The sequence below is a fragment of the Astatotilapia calliptera genome, chromosome 18 (genome assembly GCF_964374335.1).
Source record: "Astatotilapia calliptera chromosome 18, fAstCal68.1, whole genome shotgun sequence".
In the NCBI taxonomy this organism is placed as follows: domain Eukaryota; kingdom Metazoa; phylum Chordata; class Actinopteri; order Cichliformes; family Cichlidae; genus Astatotilapia; species Astatotilapia calliptera.
The window spans coordinates 4097455-4112141 of record NC_137439.1 but is presented as its reverse complement, the minus strand read 5'-3'; the positions used below and the strand labels follow the sequence as shown (position 1 = coordinate 4112141).

General features: G+C 43.9%; 1 protein-coding gene across 2 annotated transcripts in view; it reads left to right on the top strand.

Moving 5' to 3' along the window:
- The first annotated feature begins 3140 nt into the window (after positions 1 to 3140).
- The window catches only part of efr3a (EFR3 homolog A (S. cerevisiae)), a 112312-nt gene continuing 100765 nt past the window's right edge, over positions 3141 to 14687 (top strand). The window contains exons 1-2 of one of the 2 annotated variants that reach the window (XM_026149172.2): positions 3141 to 3843; positions 4081 to 4211. In XM_026149172.2, the coding sequence (XP_026004957.1) occupies positions 4202 to 4211 (10 nt within the window). In that variant the 5' untranslated portion in view covers positions 3141 to 3843; positions 4081 to 4201. Of the gene's footprint in view, positions 3975 to 4080; positions 4212 to 14687 lie in introns of both variants that reach the window. The other variant, XM_026149171.2, reaches the window with a different exon arrangement.

Sequence of the window (14687 nt, the reverse complement as noted above, 5' to 3'; positions counted from 1 at the left end):
GGAAGTGGCAGATGACCTGTACTTGGAAACCGCCACAGAAACGCATCGTTCAGACAAACATGAGAACCACTCCAAGGCAGATCCAGATACACCGACCCAATATTTGTTGGGTTTTTCTCTGTGTGTAGTATTGTGGGGTCTACCTTACAACACAAAGCACCTTGAGGTGACTGTTGCTATATAAATAAAACTGAATTGAATTGAATAATTAACATCATAACAAATGCAGCAGCATTATGCAAGGAGACGTGTTGCAGACAGGTTGCACTCATCAGCACACACTGGCTCAGGCTGACTGCAGTTATTCTCTCCCTCTGTGAGTGACTCAGTGACCACCAGGTGACCTCTGCGATAACCCTGCTACTGAAAGCTGATCCTAAGTTACCATCTCCAGATTCAGCCACAGTCTTCCTCCAAAAGCTCTCTTTAAAAATGACCCATCTCCAGATGCTGCTCCTGTCTGTTTCTGTCCTGTTGGTGCTGACATGAACTTTAATTTTACCCAGAAGTTGTTTCAGAGAGCAGCAGAAAGAGCCAATCAGGAGTCTCATCTGTTCACCGCAGCCGCTCGTCAAAAACTAAACCGGTTCTGACTCGAAGCACAAAAACATCCCAGAGCAGCCCGACAATCAGCAGCCATCTTGGAGGTAATGAGAAAACTGTGACTGTTTTAACGTTTCATTGACCTCACCGGCTCGCTGATTACACTTGTCAATATTGTGTGCACGCCGCCGCCGCCTCCTGAGCAGGAAGAAGATGAGACAGCGGTGAACAGGCCACTTATGGTCTCAGCGCCTCAGCAGAATCGCAGATGAGTGGACTGACTCCATACGATGCAGGATGTGTTCATTTCTCAGTCACACAGCAGCTAATATATTAAAGTAGGATTTGTTTCTGATAGCACAAAATAATCACCACGTACTTTTCAAAGGGGGGTGACGATAAGTGTTTTCCCAGCTGCTTCCTGGCTTTTAAAATCGGCTGTTTTCAGCGGCTCAGTGGCAGCAAACTGGCCTGGTGTGTTAGAAATGTTATAATTAACAAGCATTCATGGCTGAAATGTTTAATGGCACAAACAGTTTGCAATCAATATATTTAATCAACACTTACGTTTCCACAGACACATTTTGGTAAGATTGTGCCCGGTGGTGTTATATCGAGTGGAAAATGTGGGCACATTTAAGAGTCCACACATACAAACTCACAGCCTTACATTGATTCCTGCATGCACACACACACACACACACACACACACACACACACACACACACACACACACACACACACACACATCAGCGTCTCTGGATTTAAAATCAAAGCGGGAACATCAGGAGACCCTGATCAGTCGATCTGGGTCAGTTAATAACTTCCTGATTTTTTTCAAAGGTGCACATAACAGTGGCTTTGGTATCACCACCTCTATTGGTTTTGATGTGTTTCACTACAACTTGTTCATGAACAAACAGATTAATTCACAGGATGTGAGAGACGGGAATGTCGGCAGGTATGCAAAGATTGACCTTCCCGCAGGGACTCACCTGTCAGCAGATCAGGTGTGTGTGGCTTTAACATTTTAAACTCGGGTCTAAAAGGTTTACATTGAAAAAAGCAATAGATGGATGTTTATTTTACTCCCTGTCTGACATCCCATTGGTTTAAAAATTAGACAGAGCTCTCTGTGTGTGAAGCCCCGCCCCCTTCACACACATGTAAACAGGCTGAGTGAAACATCTTCCTGGTTAAATAACCGTCTGTGTTTCTGTGCTGACAGCGAAACGTTGCTGACTAACGGATAAATCTGTTGATGTTTGCTCGGTGATCACAACACGCCCCCCCAGCTTTATTTATAAGCTGACCCACCTCTGTCACTCTGTCCAGATGTGACACGCAGGCATCTCCTGCATTAGAGTAATTACGCACACACAGAAAAAATGTGTTTTCGTGTATTTTGCGTCAGGCGGAGGGAGAGTGCTGCCGGCTGCAGTTGACTTTAACAGACGCTCGGCGTGCCATCTGTGGGGCCAAAGCTCTTAATCACCCTTAAGTCTATTGGACAGTGCAGCAAATGTCCTTAAGAGCTTAAAAAGCACAACCGGCACACTTTCACACACATTTACACATCAGCTCTGAAGGGTTGTGCGTTCTTTTTTTTTTAGCAGAGTTCAGATAATTACCATCTGCAGATCATTATTTATTCTCTTATCTTGCTAACATGTGACAAATTAAAGGAAAAACTGAAACATAGACCCCTCCCACCAAATGCCAGACGTCCAATGGCTTTGTTTTCTGGGATGAATCTGGTCAGCTATAGTCTCTGCTGTTAGAAAGGCGTTCTTTTACACACTTATAGAGGTGAAAGTGAAAGATTTTCAGCTTAATATGGGACTGGAATTATTAGCGAATCTGCCTCAGCTGTTACAGCCACCACTTTTATTATCATAAACTATATGATGCAGTCTGCTTAGTGTCTTCATCATCATCAATTAGCTGAGCTGCATCATAGAGATTACGTTTTAAAAGAACTTCCAGCAGATGAGCTGATGACACTCACACAGCTGTCACTTCAAATCTATTTTTAATGAAAACATCAGGAAAAAAACGTTCATCATTGAAATATTAGCTGGGAACGTATAGTAGGAACAAGAGTGACACATCCAGACAGCATTCATAATAGTAGATATGCACTGATAGCAAAACCATCAGAGCTGTAAAATGAAGCCAGCATGGACATGACAAACACTGCACTTCCTCTGATGTCCACTAGGGGCTGCCTCCAACCTAGTCCTCATGGATTCCCAACTTTACAGCAGAAATAAACATGTTTACAACCTGCTACAAAAGTAAACAAACAAAAACCACTTTAGGTCTCTACTGACAGTAATGGTAAGGCTTAAAGTTAGGGGCGTGGCCACTTTGATTGACAGGTTAGAAACAGAAAGCTGTTGCTTCTACCTGTGTGCTGGGCTTCACCTGCACAGGACATTTCAACCATGTCTGTGTGCTGCAGTCTGTGCTTCAAATTTGATGAGAGCCATTCTAGTATAATAGTCTGTTACTTAGCAGTAAGTGGATAACCTAGCAGTGTGAGTGTGTGCAGACCTGTACGGTTTATAATTTAGCTGATAAACACTCGGCCCATTTATCTAAATAGGGTCAAACACTTATATCTCCATAAAGTATGACAGCAGCCAAAATGCTCATAGTGGTTTCCAAATGTGATGAGTAAAATAGTAAAATAACCACAAAATTAGTTTTTGTGACTATTTTACATCTTGACTCGGCTCTTTGTGTTAATTCACCTCTCTGCATTCAGTCATTAGTTATTCATCTCTGGCTCTCTTTCACAGTGTGTATTCTCCCCCACCTCCAACTGATCACAGCAGATGCCTGCCCTCCCTAAGCCTGGTTCTGCTGGAGGTTTCTTTGTGTTGAAAGGGAGTTTTTCTTTCCCACTGTCCCCATGTGCTTTCTCATAGTTTTTTTTTTTTTAAAAGGCTGAAATGTAAATAATCATGTAAATATTCAGTCAGTGTGTGTGTTCGTTTTGGACCCTCATACTTAAACCCAGCATGCGCTGAGGTGATGTATCTCATAATGAGCTCATGGTAACATGACTGAACTCCATCATGGCTAAAAACGCATCGCTGACCCTCTGCGGTGAGCTCCGGGGTCCCGTAGGCGGCTATAATTAGCACCGTCCCGGTGAGCAGGCAGCATATGTAGAGCGGGGGCGGTTTTTGGCTCCTACACACACACTTCCGTGTTTATCTGTCACCGTAAAGCAGGAAGCACTGTAGTAATGTGTAGGAGTTGACGAGCCCTCCTGCTGCTGGTTCCTCACAGGTATGTCCACCGGTTACCGTCTCAACTCTCTCCCCCTAACGTCCCCCTCCCGCCTGTCTCCGCTCCGTAAACCCTCCGCAGCCGTTTGGACCGCAGACATTAGCCTCTCCCGGGCTAATTCCTCCCGGACGGTCCGTGTTTACACCGCTGTTCCTGTTTAGCCCATTAACGAGCCTCCCGGCCTCTCTGTTGAAGGTGTCTTATGAAGCCACAGTCAGGTGATTTCTGCCGTTACAGGTAAAGAGAAAGCAGCCGGGGAAGGAGCTACATGGAGGCTAACTAACTGAGCCCGGATCCGTCGGTGCTCGGCAGACGATCACACACACACACACGGGGACTGCGGTACATCGGTACCGAAATGCCAGCCGGTAAGCTGCATGTCGGTGTGTGTCAATGAGTGTGTGTGCTAATGAGTGTGAGTGTGTGTGCTGACATGTTTGACAGCTATCCCTACAGTCCGGTGTGTCAGTGTTGCGTTTAAGTGTTGGGCTAATTGTTACAACGGTAAATGGCTGTCTAAAAAAAGTGCGGTGGTGTGTTCATGGTCACTGTTTCACTGTGGGATTTTTAATGTGTCACCTGTAGTCCCCGCAAATGACGGATCAATCGATTAATTGATGATCTTCATCCTTAAAATGCTTCTCAAAGTAGAGAATCTTTTTTTTTAGTCCAGATTGTTACACGTTTCACCTAACACATATCTTCAAATCAGTTTAGAAGCAAAATAATCTGTTTTGTTTTTTTTTTTAATTTGAGAAGCTGCAGATTGTTACTTTTGACATACAAAGGCCCTAATTCATTTAACTGTTTAAAAAAAAAACCCAGTTATGATTTAAGTTTCAGTGAATATGGAGAATATTACGACAGTGCAGCTCTTTTGTCCATCCCTAAAAGGTCAAACTCACTTGCTGTTTAGTTCAGTTCCAGCCGAGATCTGCTCAGCTCAGCAAGATTGGTCTCGAGGAAGAAAAAAGTTTTGACAAGAGAATGTTTGGAAGTTACGACTCCAGAAAAACATTACTGACAACATCTAACAAGGAAGGGCCTGATATGTCATCACTTGGTTCAGAGTGAATCATTGTCCTCGTCAGTAGGGAGTGTCCACTGGAAAACTTGGGTGGTAACTTGTACATCCATTGTCTGCTTTTGTCGAATAAACATAAAAATGCCTTTCAATACAGAAAAAACTTTTATGTGGTGCAAGAAAAGCAAGAAAAACACCAAAACAAGGTGCTCGGTGGAGGATAAGCCCCACAAATAAAATATCCAAGTCGTTTTTAAATCTAAAAATGGAGACTGCGTCCTTCTCTTTTCACCATCGCCTGTCGGTTGGGTGTAACTGCTTCTGTGCCGTGAAAGAAATAAGGATGAGATGTGGGCTAAATCTATCAAGCGTTGCCTCGAGCCGTGCAGTAACTGTGATAACGCTGATATAAACTCATAGCTGAGTATCATTTCTGATCTAAAGCTTTTCCTCTGAATGCTGTTGTGAGTCACTCCTGCTGCCAGTGCGTGTAAGGTGCGGTCAGACCTGTGAGGCCAGGTGGAGTTTAACCCTCTGATGTGATGAAAAGCAGCCGATGATGAGAGCAGGGCTGTAAACAGGAATAAATTGTAGGAGATGGCACGAGTTAGCTTCTCTGAGCTGTTCCTCCTGCTCTGCTGCAAACATTATTTGATCATCCAGGTGAATAAGCTGCACTTTATTTCTGAAGATCAGACTTGTTTGTAGCCTGAAGCCAGCCTGACTCTATCACTCCTAAGCTGGCTGAACACTGGTCAAACTTCATTGTCAGTGTCTGTAAGTTCAGACCACCATGACTGAAGACTTTATTACACGAATGTATTTCCTCCTGTATGTAAATCACTGCTCTCTGCAGCAGCTGTGTAACTACTGGTGCAGTTGTAATGTCAGCTTGGTTTCAACATAATCATTTATTAAGGAGGAATTGATCTTAATTTTCAATCGACAGACCTAAACATTCACCTACATGCACACGCAGCTGAATCCCTGATGTCCACTTCATTAGATTCCTGGAATATTATGGGTTTTTGTGGAAGTGTGTTGCAGAGAGGAAGCATCAGTCAGGCAGTCTCAGAGGTAATTTGACGACTGGGTCCCTTTAACAGAAATGAATCCAGATGCTTTTTTCCTGTTGTTTCCCCCCTCACGGTATTTTCTGCATCCAGCCCACAAAGTTTGATTTGTGGAAATGACGCAGCTGCTGTCGGCATCACAAAGGATTTATTGTCATTGAACTTTTGTGGTGTATTCAAGTAAATAATAAAACATGTGTAAACATAAAAACAGCTCTCATATAGCACACTGGATGCGTGAGACGTCTTCCAGTGTAAGATACCGGTGCCAGATGAAACCCGTCCAAGTGCTGTTTGTTTGTTTGTTTGAGCATTTGGAAAGAAGCTGTGGTGCTTCTGGATTTCATGGATTGATGACGTCTACTAGAACGCAGCAGAAGTCACACGTGAACTTCTGATAGTTTCAGGGATTTCTTTTCCTCGTGCAGACGGTGACAGACAGGTCGGGGTGGTCTGTGGTGGTATAGAGAGGGCTGTTGATGAAGTGATTCCTGCCCTCACCTGTGGTCGCGAGCTGTGCATAGTGATAGAAAGAAAGAGCTCATGGATACGAGCTGCAGAAATGAGTTTCTCTGAAGGATGTCTGGGCTCTTCCTTAGAGACAGAGTGAGGAGCTCCATCACTTTAAAGGACTCAGAGTAGAGCTGCTGCTTCTCCACGTTGATAGGAGCTGGGTGAGGTGGTTCAGGATGTCGCCCGGGGCACCCACGACATGCTGGAGTGATTATGTCTCCCAGCTGGACTGGAAAAACCTCTGTGCCCCCCCAGAAGAGCTGGAGGAGTTGGCCAGAGAGAGCAGAGTCTGGGTCTCTCTGCTTGGACTGCTGCCCAGATGCAGAGAAGCAGCAGAAGATGGATTTAAGTTTTCTGCTGTGAAAACTTGTTTCTGAGTTTGAAAACCCGTCTCATTCATCACAGAGGAAGTCCTAAAGTTTGATTCTCAGGGATTTGACAGGATTTTTGTTTTCTGCCGGCTGTAGGTGGAGTGAGTCACACCTCTCGACATTGGAGTTTATCATCTTAAAATTCAGCATTTTTGTTTTGCTTTTTTCTTCTTTCGCTCTCTGTAACTCTCATCTTTTATCTGCTACATTAAAGATGAAGTCAAATAAAATAAATCAGTCTTTTTATTAAAAACACATCGAGGTTTCTGTGATCTGCTGCAGTGGTTTTTTTTCTTGTCCTTCTTACTCTCTGTCCTCACTTTAACCCCTTTAATCTTGAATCAGCGATACGTGATTTCAGACTCTGTGTGTGTGTGTGTGTGCGGAGTCTTGACTGTTTCTATTTTGGGAAAGTTGGACTTTGGGCGCCCTCGCCTTTTCTCCTCCTCGAGCAGCAGCTCTGGCAGGTAACCAGCTGCTGTTTACTGCAGATCGTTTCTCTCCTAAAAACCCACTTGGCTGCTGAGACAAGTAGGATGAGAAATGAGTCTGCGGGCCAAGAAACAATCTCCCCCCAGACGGACTCATTATGCTTTGGAGCAGTAGCTGGTGCTGGTGGTGGAGGAGGAGGAGACGGAGGTGGTATTTCAGGCTGCTGATGTGTGTGGATGCTGGCAGTTTTGCTGCAGACAGCATCTGCAGCTTCAAGGACTCTGCATCCCTGCAGGCCTCGAGTCTGCTCTATAATTAGTCCTGGTGGTAAACTGCTGATTGCATTAGTGTTAATGTGACGCTTTCAACATCGATCCCCGATGGGCTGAAGGAGCCGCGCAGGGGTGCGTGTATACATGCATGCATGCATGCATGCATGTATGTATGTATGCATGTGTTTGCTGGACCCAAACGTCCCTCCTTATGTTTGTTTAACTTAACATTAAAAGTTTTCCACTTTTAAAGGGTGAAAACATTGTTTGGACACACGCAGCACTTCAGAGCACTGAACTAATTATTATAATATTTTATTATTAATAATAATAATATTGTGATTTACACTTCCTTAATAAATGACTCCAGATTGAAGTAAAGGCCTACGCTGGGAATAAAAGTAGGGATTTACATTTACTTGGAAACTACTCGATAAAGATGAGACAAAACGAGACTAAACCTCTGAGGGTTAATCAGATCAGTTTGTGATAATAAAAATGAAAATGTTCTCAGTTTTTACAGAGCTCAGGTTTCTCGGTTGCTATGGTTACGCATCCCACTGAAGAGTCTCAGTCATGCGTGCTGTTGGTGTCGGCAACAAACAGCGCTTTGTGACTGTTTCACTTTATTTTAAAACGATTTAACGGCCAAGTTTAAAATAACTTTATTCTAAAACGAGCTCCCAGACAGACGGTGGGCGTCAGTGATTGGTCCTTAGTTTTTCACGCTCGCAGCTCATTCTCGCCTCTGTTTGGCTGCTAATTGGGCGAAGGAATGTGCTGCTCCCCTCCCCCGCTCGCTAAACAGTCGGTTCACAGGGAGATGCTAACAGGCTGCAGCTGCGGTGATGTCACTTTTTTCTTATTTTTCACATGAATTCTGGAGCAGACGTTACAAACTCGCTGTCGTCTCAACGACGATCCCTCCATGCTCATGTACATCCAACCAAAGTCTCGTCCAATCAGCATCGGTGTCACGTTTCCTTAATTCCATGTCAAACATGGCTCAAGTTTCAAGTTATGACATCAGTGTAGGTACAAGGCTTCAGATTGCTTTAAACACTCAGTATCGGAGCATTGCGAGGGAATGACGCTAATATGGTCATCTCATTCCCACGGTTTGCAAGGGACAGCCAATCAGAAGACAGCTAGCTTAAAGGAGGGTTGGCTTCAAGCCTACCCAGTCAAAGTTGAATCAGGCGTGTGCGTCTGAGCCACTGGGAGACAGGAAGTGGATAAAACTGTGTTGATTTGGCTCATTTTCAGTTCTGTTGGCATTTATAGTCGACACAGATTTTTCTGAGCGCTGCTCCATTTCCAGAGCTCTCACTCCTGGGTGTGTTGTGGTCTAGAGGCTCTTATTATCCTCAAAGTGTTAACCACCTCAATTAAGTCATTATGTAGGACAAACCCGCCGTCGCTGCTGTCGCCTCTCCCTGTGCTGCTGCTGCTCTTTAAGTCTGAACGAACAGTCAGATAAGTGCACGGGGAGATAAGTGGAGATAAATGGAAATATTCCTGATGGGAAACATTTTTTATTCTCCTGTTATTATGCAGAGACATTTACATTCAGGGTGATCTGAAGAGGACGCTTCAGTCTACCACTCAGATCCTGATGCCCGTCTTCTTGTAGCCACTAAACGATGCTTTAAACAGTCACGTGTGGCCTTTCGGCTCTGTGATGAAGCACCTCTGCTCGCTCCCCAGAAGCCTAATGTTTTTCATAATGCTGTCGTCACTTCTTTGGATGTTGGCAGAGTGCCTGGTTGGTCCCAGTGCTGCAGGAGGTCTGCTGATGCCACATTTACCAACCCTGCCTTAAAACTGTCTTCATCTACTGGCTATAAATCGATTGTACCAGCAGGCTTTGAGCAAACAGCACCAGCTTGTCTTAAGAAGTCAGGAGTTTTGGGTCTGTCTTAGGTCTTAGTTTCCAATTGTTTTGGCCCAGTGTCGATAAGTGAACCATCTTAAACAGTTACACATGGGTTATTAGTGGAGATTGACTAATCACAGAAACCCCTGAAATTCTACCATACGAAGAGCTGAATGAAACAGATTGTTAAAAGTGTCCACTGCAGCCATCGTCTGTGATTTTCAGATGTTTTTTTGTGATATTTACCTTTTTAAATGTGTTTCTTACATTCCTGGTGAACGCTGTCACTCGCTTCCCTGTTACGGTCGATTTATCAAACAGCCAGAATTCAACGGCCGCGCAGCATCGTCCACGTTCAGCGCCGAGTTTGGGTTATTCATAGGTAAACGCTTTTGCAAATGGACACAACCGCAGTATTACTCGGCATAAGAGGCACAGGATGAATGGAAATCATGTACAAAACATCACGTGCAGTAAGCTGGAGGAGCTTTATTTTGAGAACTGCTTCAATGAGAGTGATAGAAGTTCTTGAGATCTGGTGCAGCTGACAGCAAAAAGAAATAAAGGTTACTAAAAGCTCGGTGCTTTGTTCTGAACATGAATGAAAAGAATCACCAAATCTGCTGTAAATCAGAGCTGCTATAAAGGGAATCTGAACTGGAACACCTTTAAAAACATCAGAAATAAGAAGAAATGTTGGAGCACCTGTGTTATTTACAGGTGGGATCAACGTTTCTTTCTTTAATTTGAAGAAAAAACAAGGTCAGGTTCTCCCTTCCTGTTGAGCTGCTTGTACCTGTAGCGGGCCCAGTCTTGATTCCTTGATCGATCCGATGGTTCAGACTTCTCGATGTGCGGCCTGGCTTAATGAAACATACTTACGATCAGCCTGAGATGATCGACGACTTCGGCCTTTAGGAGACTGTTGGGATTTGTTGCCATTTTCTGATCTTTTGCAGATCATCATCATCATCAGTTAATCGAGAAAAATATCTGGCAGATTAATTGATCATGAAAACAATCATAAACAACAGCAATAATGTAACCTTCAGAAGATGAGACACCAGCGTACGGTGATGATTACACAATCTAAAATTAGCAGGCTGCTAATTGATTTTCATCCCCTAAAGAAAAAAAATGAATCGAGAAACATTTGACCAAGAAAGAAACGGAGAAGAGTGCAGGACGCATTCAGAGATCATCAGTAGAAATCAGGCAGTGTTCAGAAGACTTTACAAGCTGTGTCAGAATAAAGGTTAACATGATAGATGTGCTATAACTTAATCCTCTTTTCTGCCACAGCTAGCGTGTGCAGGGTTGCCATTAAAAAAAAAACATTTAAAGGTTTATTTCCATTTGCGTTGCACTTTTATTTGCGTTGTCGGTGCTTACGCCGTTGTAAAAGCGTCTAAATAGATCAGGACCACCTGCGGCGAGGGCCCTCCGTCCGCTCACATCTTCAAAGTTGTGTCGGATGAGAAGCTGGTCGCCCGTTTGCGTCCTCGGTGGAACACGGGAGTATTTAGGATGCAGGAGGAGTCGCAGTGAAAGAAACCCAGCGGGCCCGTGCTGTTTTGATGCTCCGCTGGCTAATTGTACGTGAGCTGTCGGTTCCTGTGCTCTTAGGACGGTTCCTCCCTCAGTTGTTGGCTGTGATTTGTATTCACAGTGGAAGACGGTTTGTTCTGCAAAGGAGGATTTTGGCCTAAATATAACTTCAAAGGAGATGCGCCTCGCTCTGTTTCCCCCACCGGTTGCGTCTTTGCAGACGGGGAAGCTTTTATCTTTCTGTGCTTGTTGTTTGACGCCCAGCTCTCTGCTTTTCAGCACTTTCGGATGGATTTTGCACCTTTCTTCTGGTCTGTTTTGTAGTCGGGTGTTTGCACGCGTCGCTGTCAGTATCACAGGTGTCGGTACAGAGATGTTGAGCCGCAGTCCTCTGTCAGGACAACAGCAGCATGTAAAACAGCCAAACGGGGGGCAAAGCTTCCAGTTTTCACTGCAGATGCTATAAAATGACTGTGCAGCTTCCACATAATGTTAACCCTCTGAGGTCGCCATCGATCACGACTTTAATCTCAATTCTAATCATAAGTAGATTTAGTTTTTATTAAATTGTTCTTCCAAGTCTTGGAGATCAGGGGACAAAGACGACGGTCATTCTAGCTGACAAATCAAAAACTCGTCACGCCTTCCTCGCAAACGCAGGGTTGGGTCGGGTTATGCTGCGTAGCTGATTGATTCATCTAGCGTTCATTTCTCCAGCCAGGTGTGTGGAAGCAGCCTGTGGATCATCAGCAGATCACATCTGTACAGTCGCTTGATGGAAATATTCTAACATTTATTAGTGGAATAAAAATGTATTTGGTTTTGTAGCTGAGGGGGAACCTCATCATATCAGGAGGCTGCTGACATTTAAACTCCGCATGTTTGATATGGACCAGCTGAATTTCAGGCTGCTGTCAGTCCAACCTTTAACCTTTGCTGTGAAAACAGGAAGAGTGTTTTCTTCACGGCACAGCTTAATCTTGTAGTTCCCACATCGCTCCCTTATGGCTGTTTGCTGCCAGACCTTGCCTTTCAGTTCAGTGTCATGTTTTTAAAAGAGATTTTTTTTTTGCAGTTAGATTGTTGTTTAGAAAGGTACACAGTGTCGTATCTAAAGACCACAACCCGTCCATCGTGGCGCTCTCGTGTTCCTCTCTCGGTGTTTTGTTTTCAGAGCACACGCGACTCGCGCGGTAGCGGTCCAGACGCTCGCTGTGAGGTCCCTCTGGCTCTGCAGTCTGTCCTTTTTTGGATGCGAGAGGCTGTTTGTGAAGTCTGTGGAAAGAATGTCAGAACACAATGAGCAGGAGGAAAAAAACACAGCTAAACTTTGCTTATTTTAGAATAAGCAAAGTGACTAAAGCTTGGCATAAATGAGCACTGTCTACAAACACCACGCAGTGACCTGCTTGGATGTTTGATGTTTGGCTTCACTTGGTCAGGTGTAGGAAAAGGTCATGGGCGGGGCTAAAAAACCCTCTGGCTGCTCAAACTAGTGATGAACCCAGCATCTAATTTACTGTTACGCCGATTTAAACAGGAAGAAATCACGTTTAGTTGATTGTTTTGAAACATTTCAATACAAGTGAGTCGTAGATGAGGTTAAATATTACAAACATTAGTTGTGAATTTTGACTTTAAGGAGTTCATAAATCAATCGATTTGTATTCATAGGTATACTGCTGCCGTTCCACCCCCTTATTGTAATATTCACATCTTCATGACATACGTGCGAGTCAGTAAGGACAAATGACTCAAATTCATGACAGCACTTAACACTCAAATGAAATAATATGTAGGAAATATTTCCACCTTAAAAGCTTCCAGTAGCTGCGGGTTCATATGTAAACTAACAACGAGTTATCTTACTGGAGAACAACAGAGTGACTGACAGACACGGGCAACATCATACATCATCATGTGATCTGCTGACTAATGTATGTAAACATGAGCCTTGATCGTGTGCTCTGCTATCTGAACTCATACCTCTGTACACCTCTATTCTTAATCTTATACCAAACAGACGTCAGAAAAAGGTTAATCTACTAAATAAATCATGTATGTGTTGAATGTTAGTAACAGTTCAGAGAGTTGTTCACTTTGTGTGATGTGATTTGTCATTGGGGTCTGGTCAGTCGTCAGCATTTTGTTATCATTTCTGGTTAGCGCTGTAGGTCAAGCAGAAACGGACCTCACAACAACTGGGAGACTTTGATCCATGCACATCTGTACGAATGAGCTTTGTGGGCTCACGGTGTTTGAACGTGTCAGCCAAGAATGGCTCTCGAGCCGGCTCAGCTCACGTTCACGACTTTTTCGTTATCCAAAACTATCAGCGATGTGTTGATAACGAAGCTCGTGCTGTGGATGGCTCGTCGCAGACGTTTGGTCCATTTTCAGCGTGGCCTTCCTGCCACCTGATGGTGTTTACCTCTGCTCGAGACCCGGAGCTTGAACTTTTACTGAAAACTGTTTAACCATCATGCTCCATCCTCCCTGTGCTGGCATGTTTATATTAGCCTAACCTTAGCTCTGTAGTCACAAGGGAGCACGTTGTGTCAACTGGCGTAAATTCACCAACTGTCCAAACGTTGCTAATTTTTAGCTTCTGGTCTTTGTTCATCGCAGATAGCTGACAGACATTGACCTCAGACCAAGTCTGTTTCTCTCGGCTAGGTGTCATATTAACATGAATTTAATGTAATTGTTGAGTTAACAGTAGCTTTAATAAGAGTGCACGACTCACATGGAATATACTGGATGCACCTTGTGGTTCAAAATGGTTTTGTGCAGCTGAGCTTCGTTATCAACTCCATCTTCTCTGAGATACATTACATACACGTCCCAGCTGGTGTGTATTCAGATTCTGTTCATATTTTTATTATTTTAGGTTTGAAGCTGTTTGATAAAAAGCTAATTTAAGAAACAACTAGAAGCTAATAAAACACCATCAGAACTAGGGCTGCCACGATTACGTCGACTATCAAAATCATCGACGACTAATTTAATAGTCGACGCGTCGTTTTAAGCTTTGTAAGATCCCAAAAGACGCAGGAATAAGTAGCAGGATTTAAGAGTGTAATAACGGACTGAAACGGAAGATGGCAGCACTGCATGTACAAGGATGCCAGCTGCCGTTAATCCTCGAAGAAGAAGCTGTGTCCGGTATCTTAGCTGTGTCCAAATTCTGGAACCGCATCCTCCTGTGCCCGCGTTTGTAGGCCGATTATGTTACACCGACACGACGAATACTGTCCAAATTCGTAGAGTCCGACAAATAGGCCCTTCGTTTCCCCAGATTTGAAGGATGGGTCGGTTGTATACTTCGTGGCCCAACCTATCCCAGAATTCATAGCGCGGCCCAGCTCAGTTTCCAACAATGGCGGCAGCTAGTTAGTTTTAATGTTACTCTTATTATTCTTTCTGGGTCACAAAATAAACGTTTAACATATTTTCAGGTGAGAATGTAGCTGTGTAAACCTCAAATATCTGCTCAGTTTATCAGGACACCGCATATTTTCAAAAGCGCTCCGACGTTTTCGGAGACGTCTGTTACCCACTAGCTCGATAGCTAGCCGGGGGCAAGGCTCACTAGAGCCGTGAGAACACCGGACTCCCGGCTAATTGTTTTCAAACCCACCGCCGTCTTTCGCTACTCAGGTTAAACATGATATATAAGTCACTTAGATAACTTAAAAATGTTATTGCTTTTTTTTCAGTATTTTATTTGTTCCT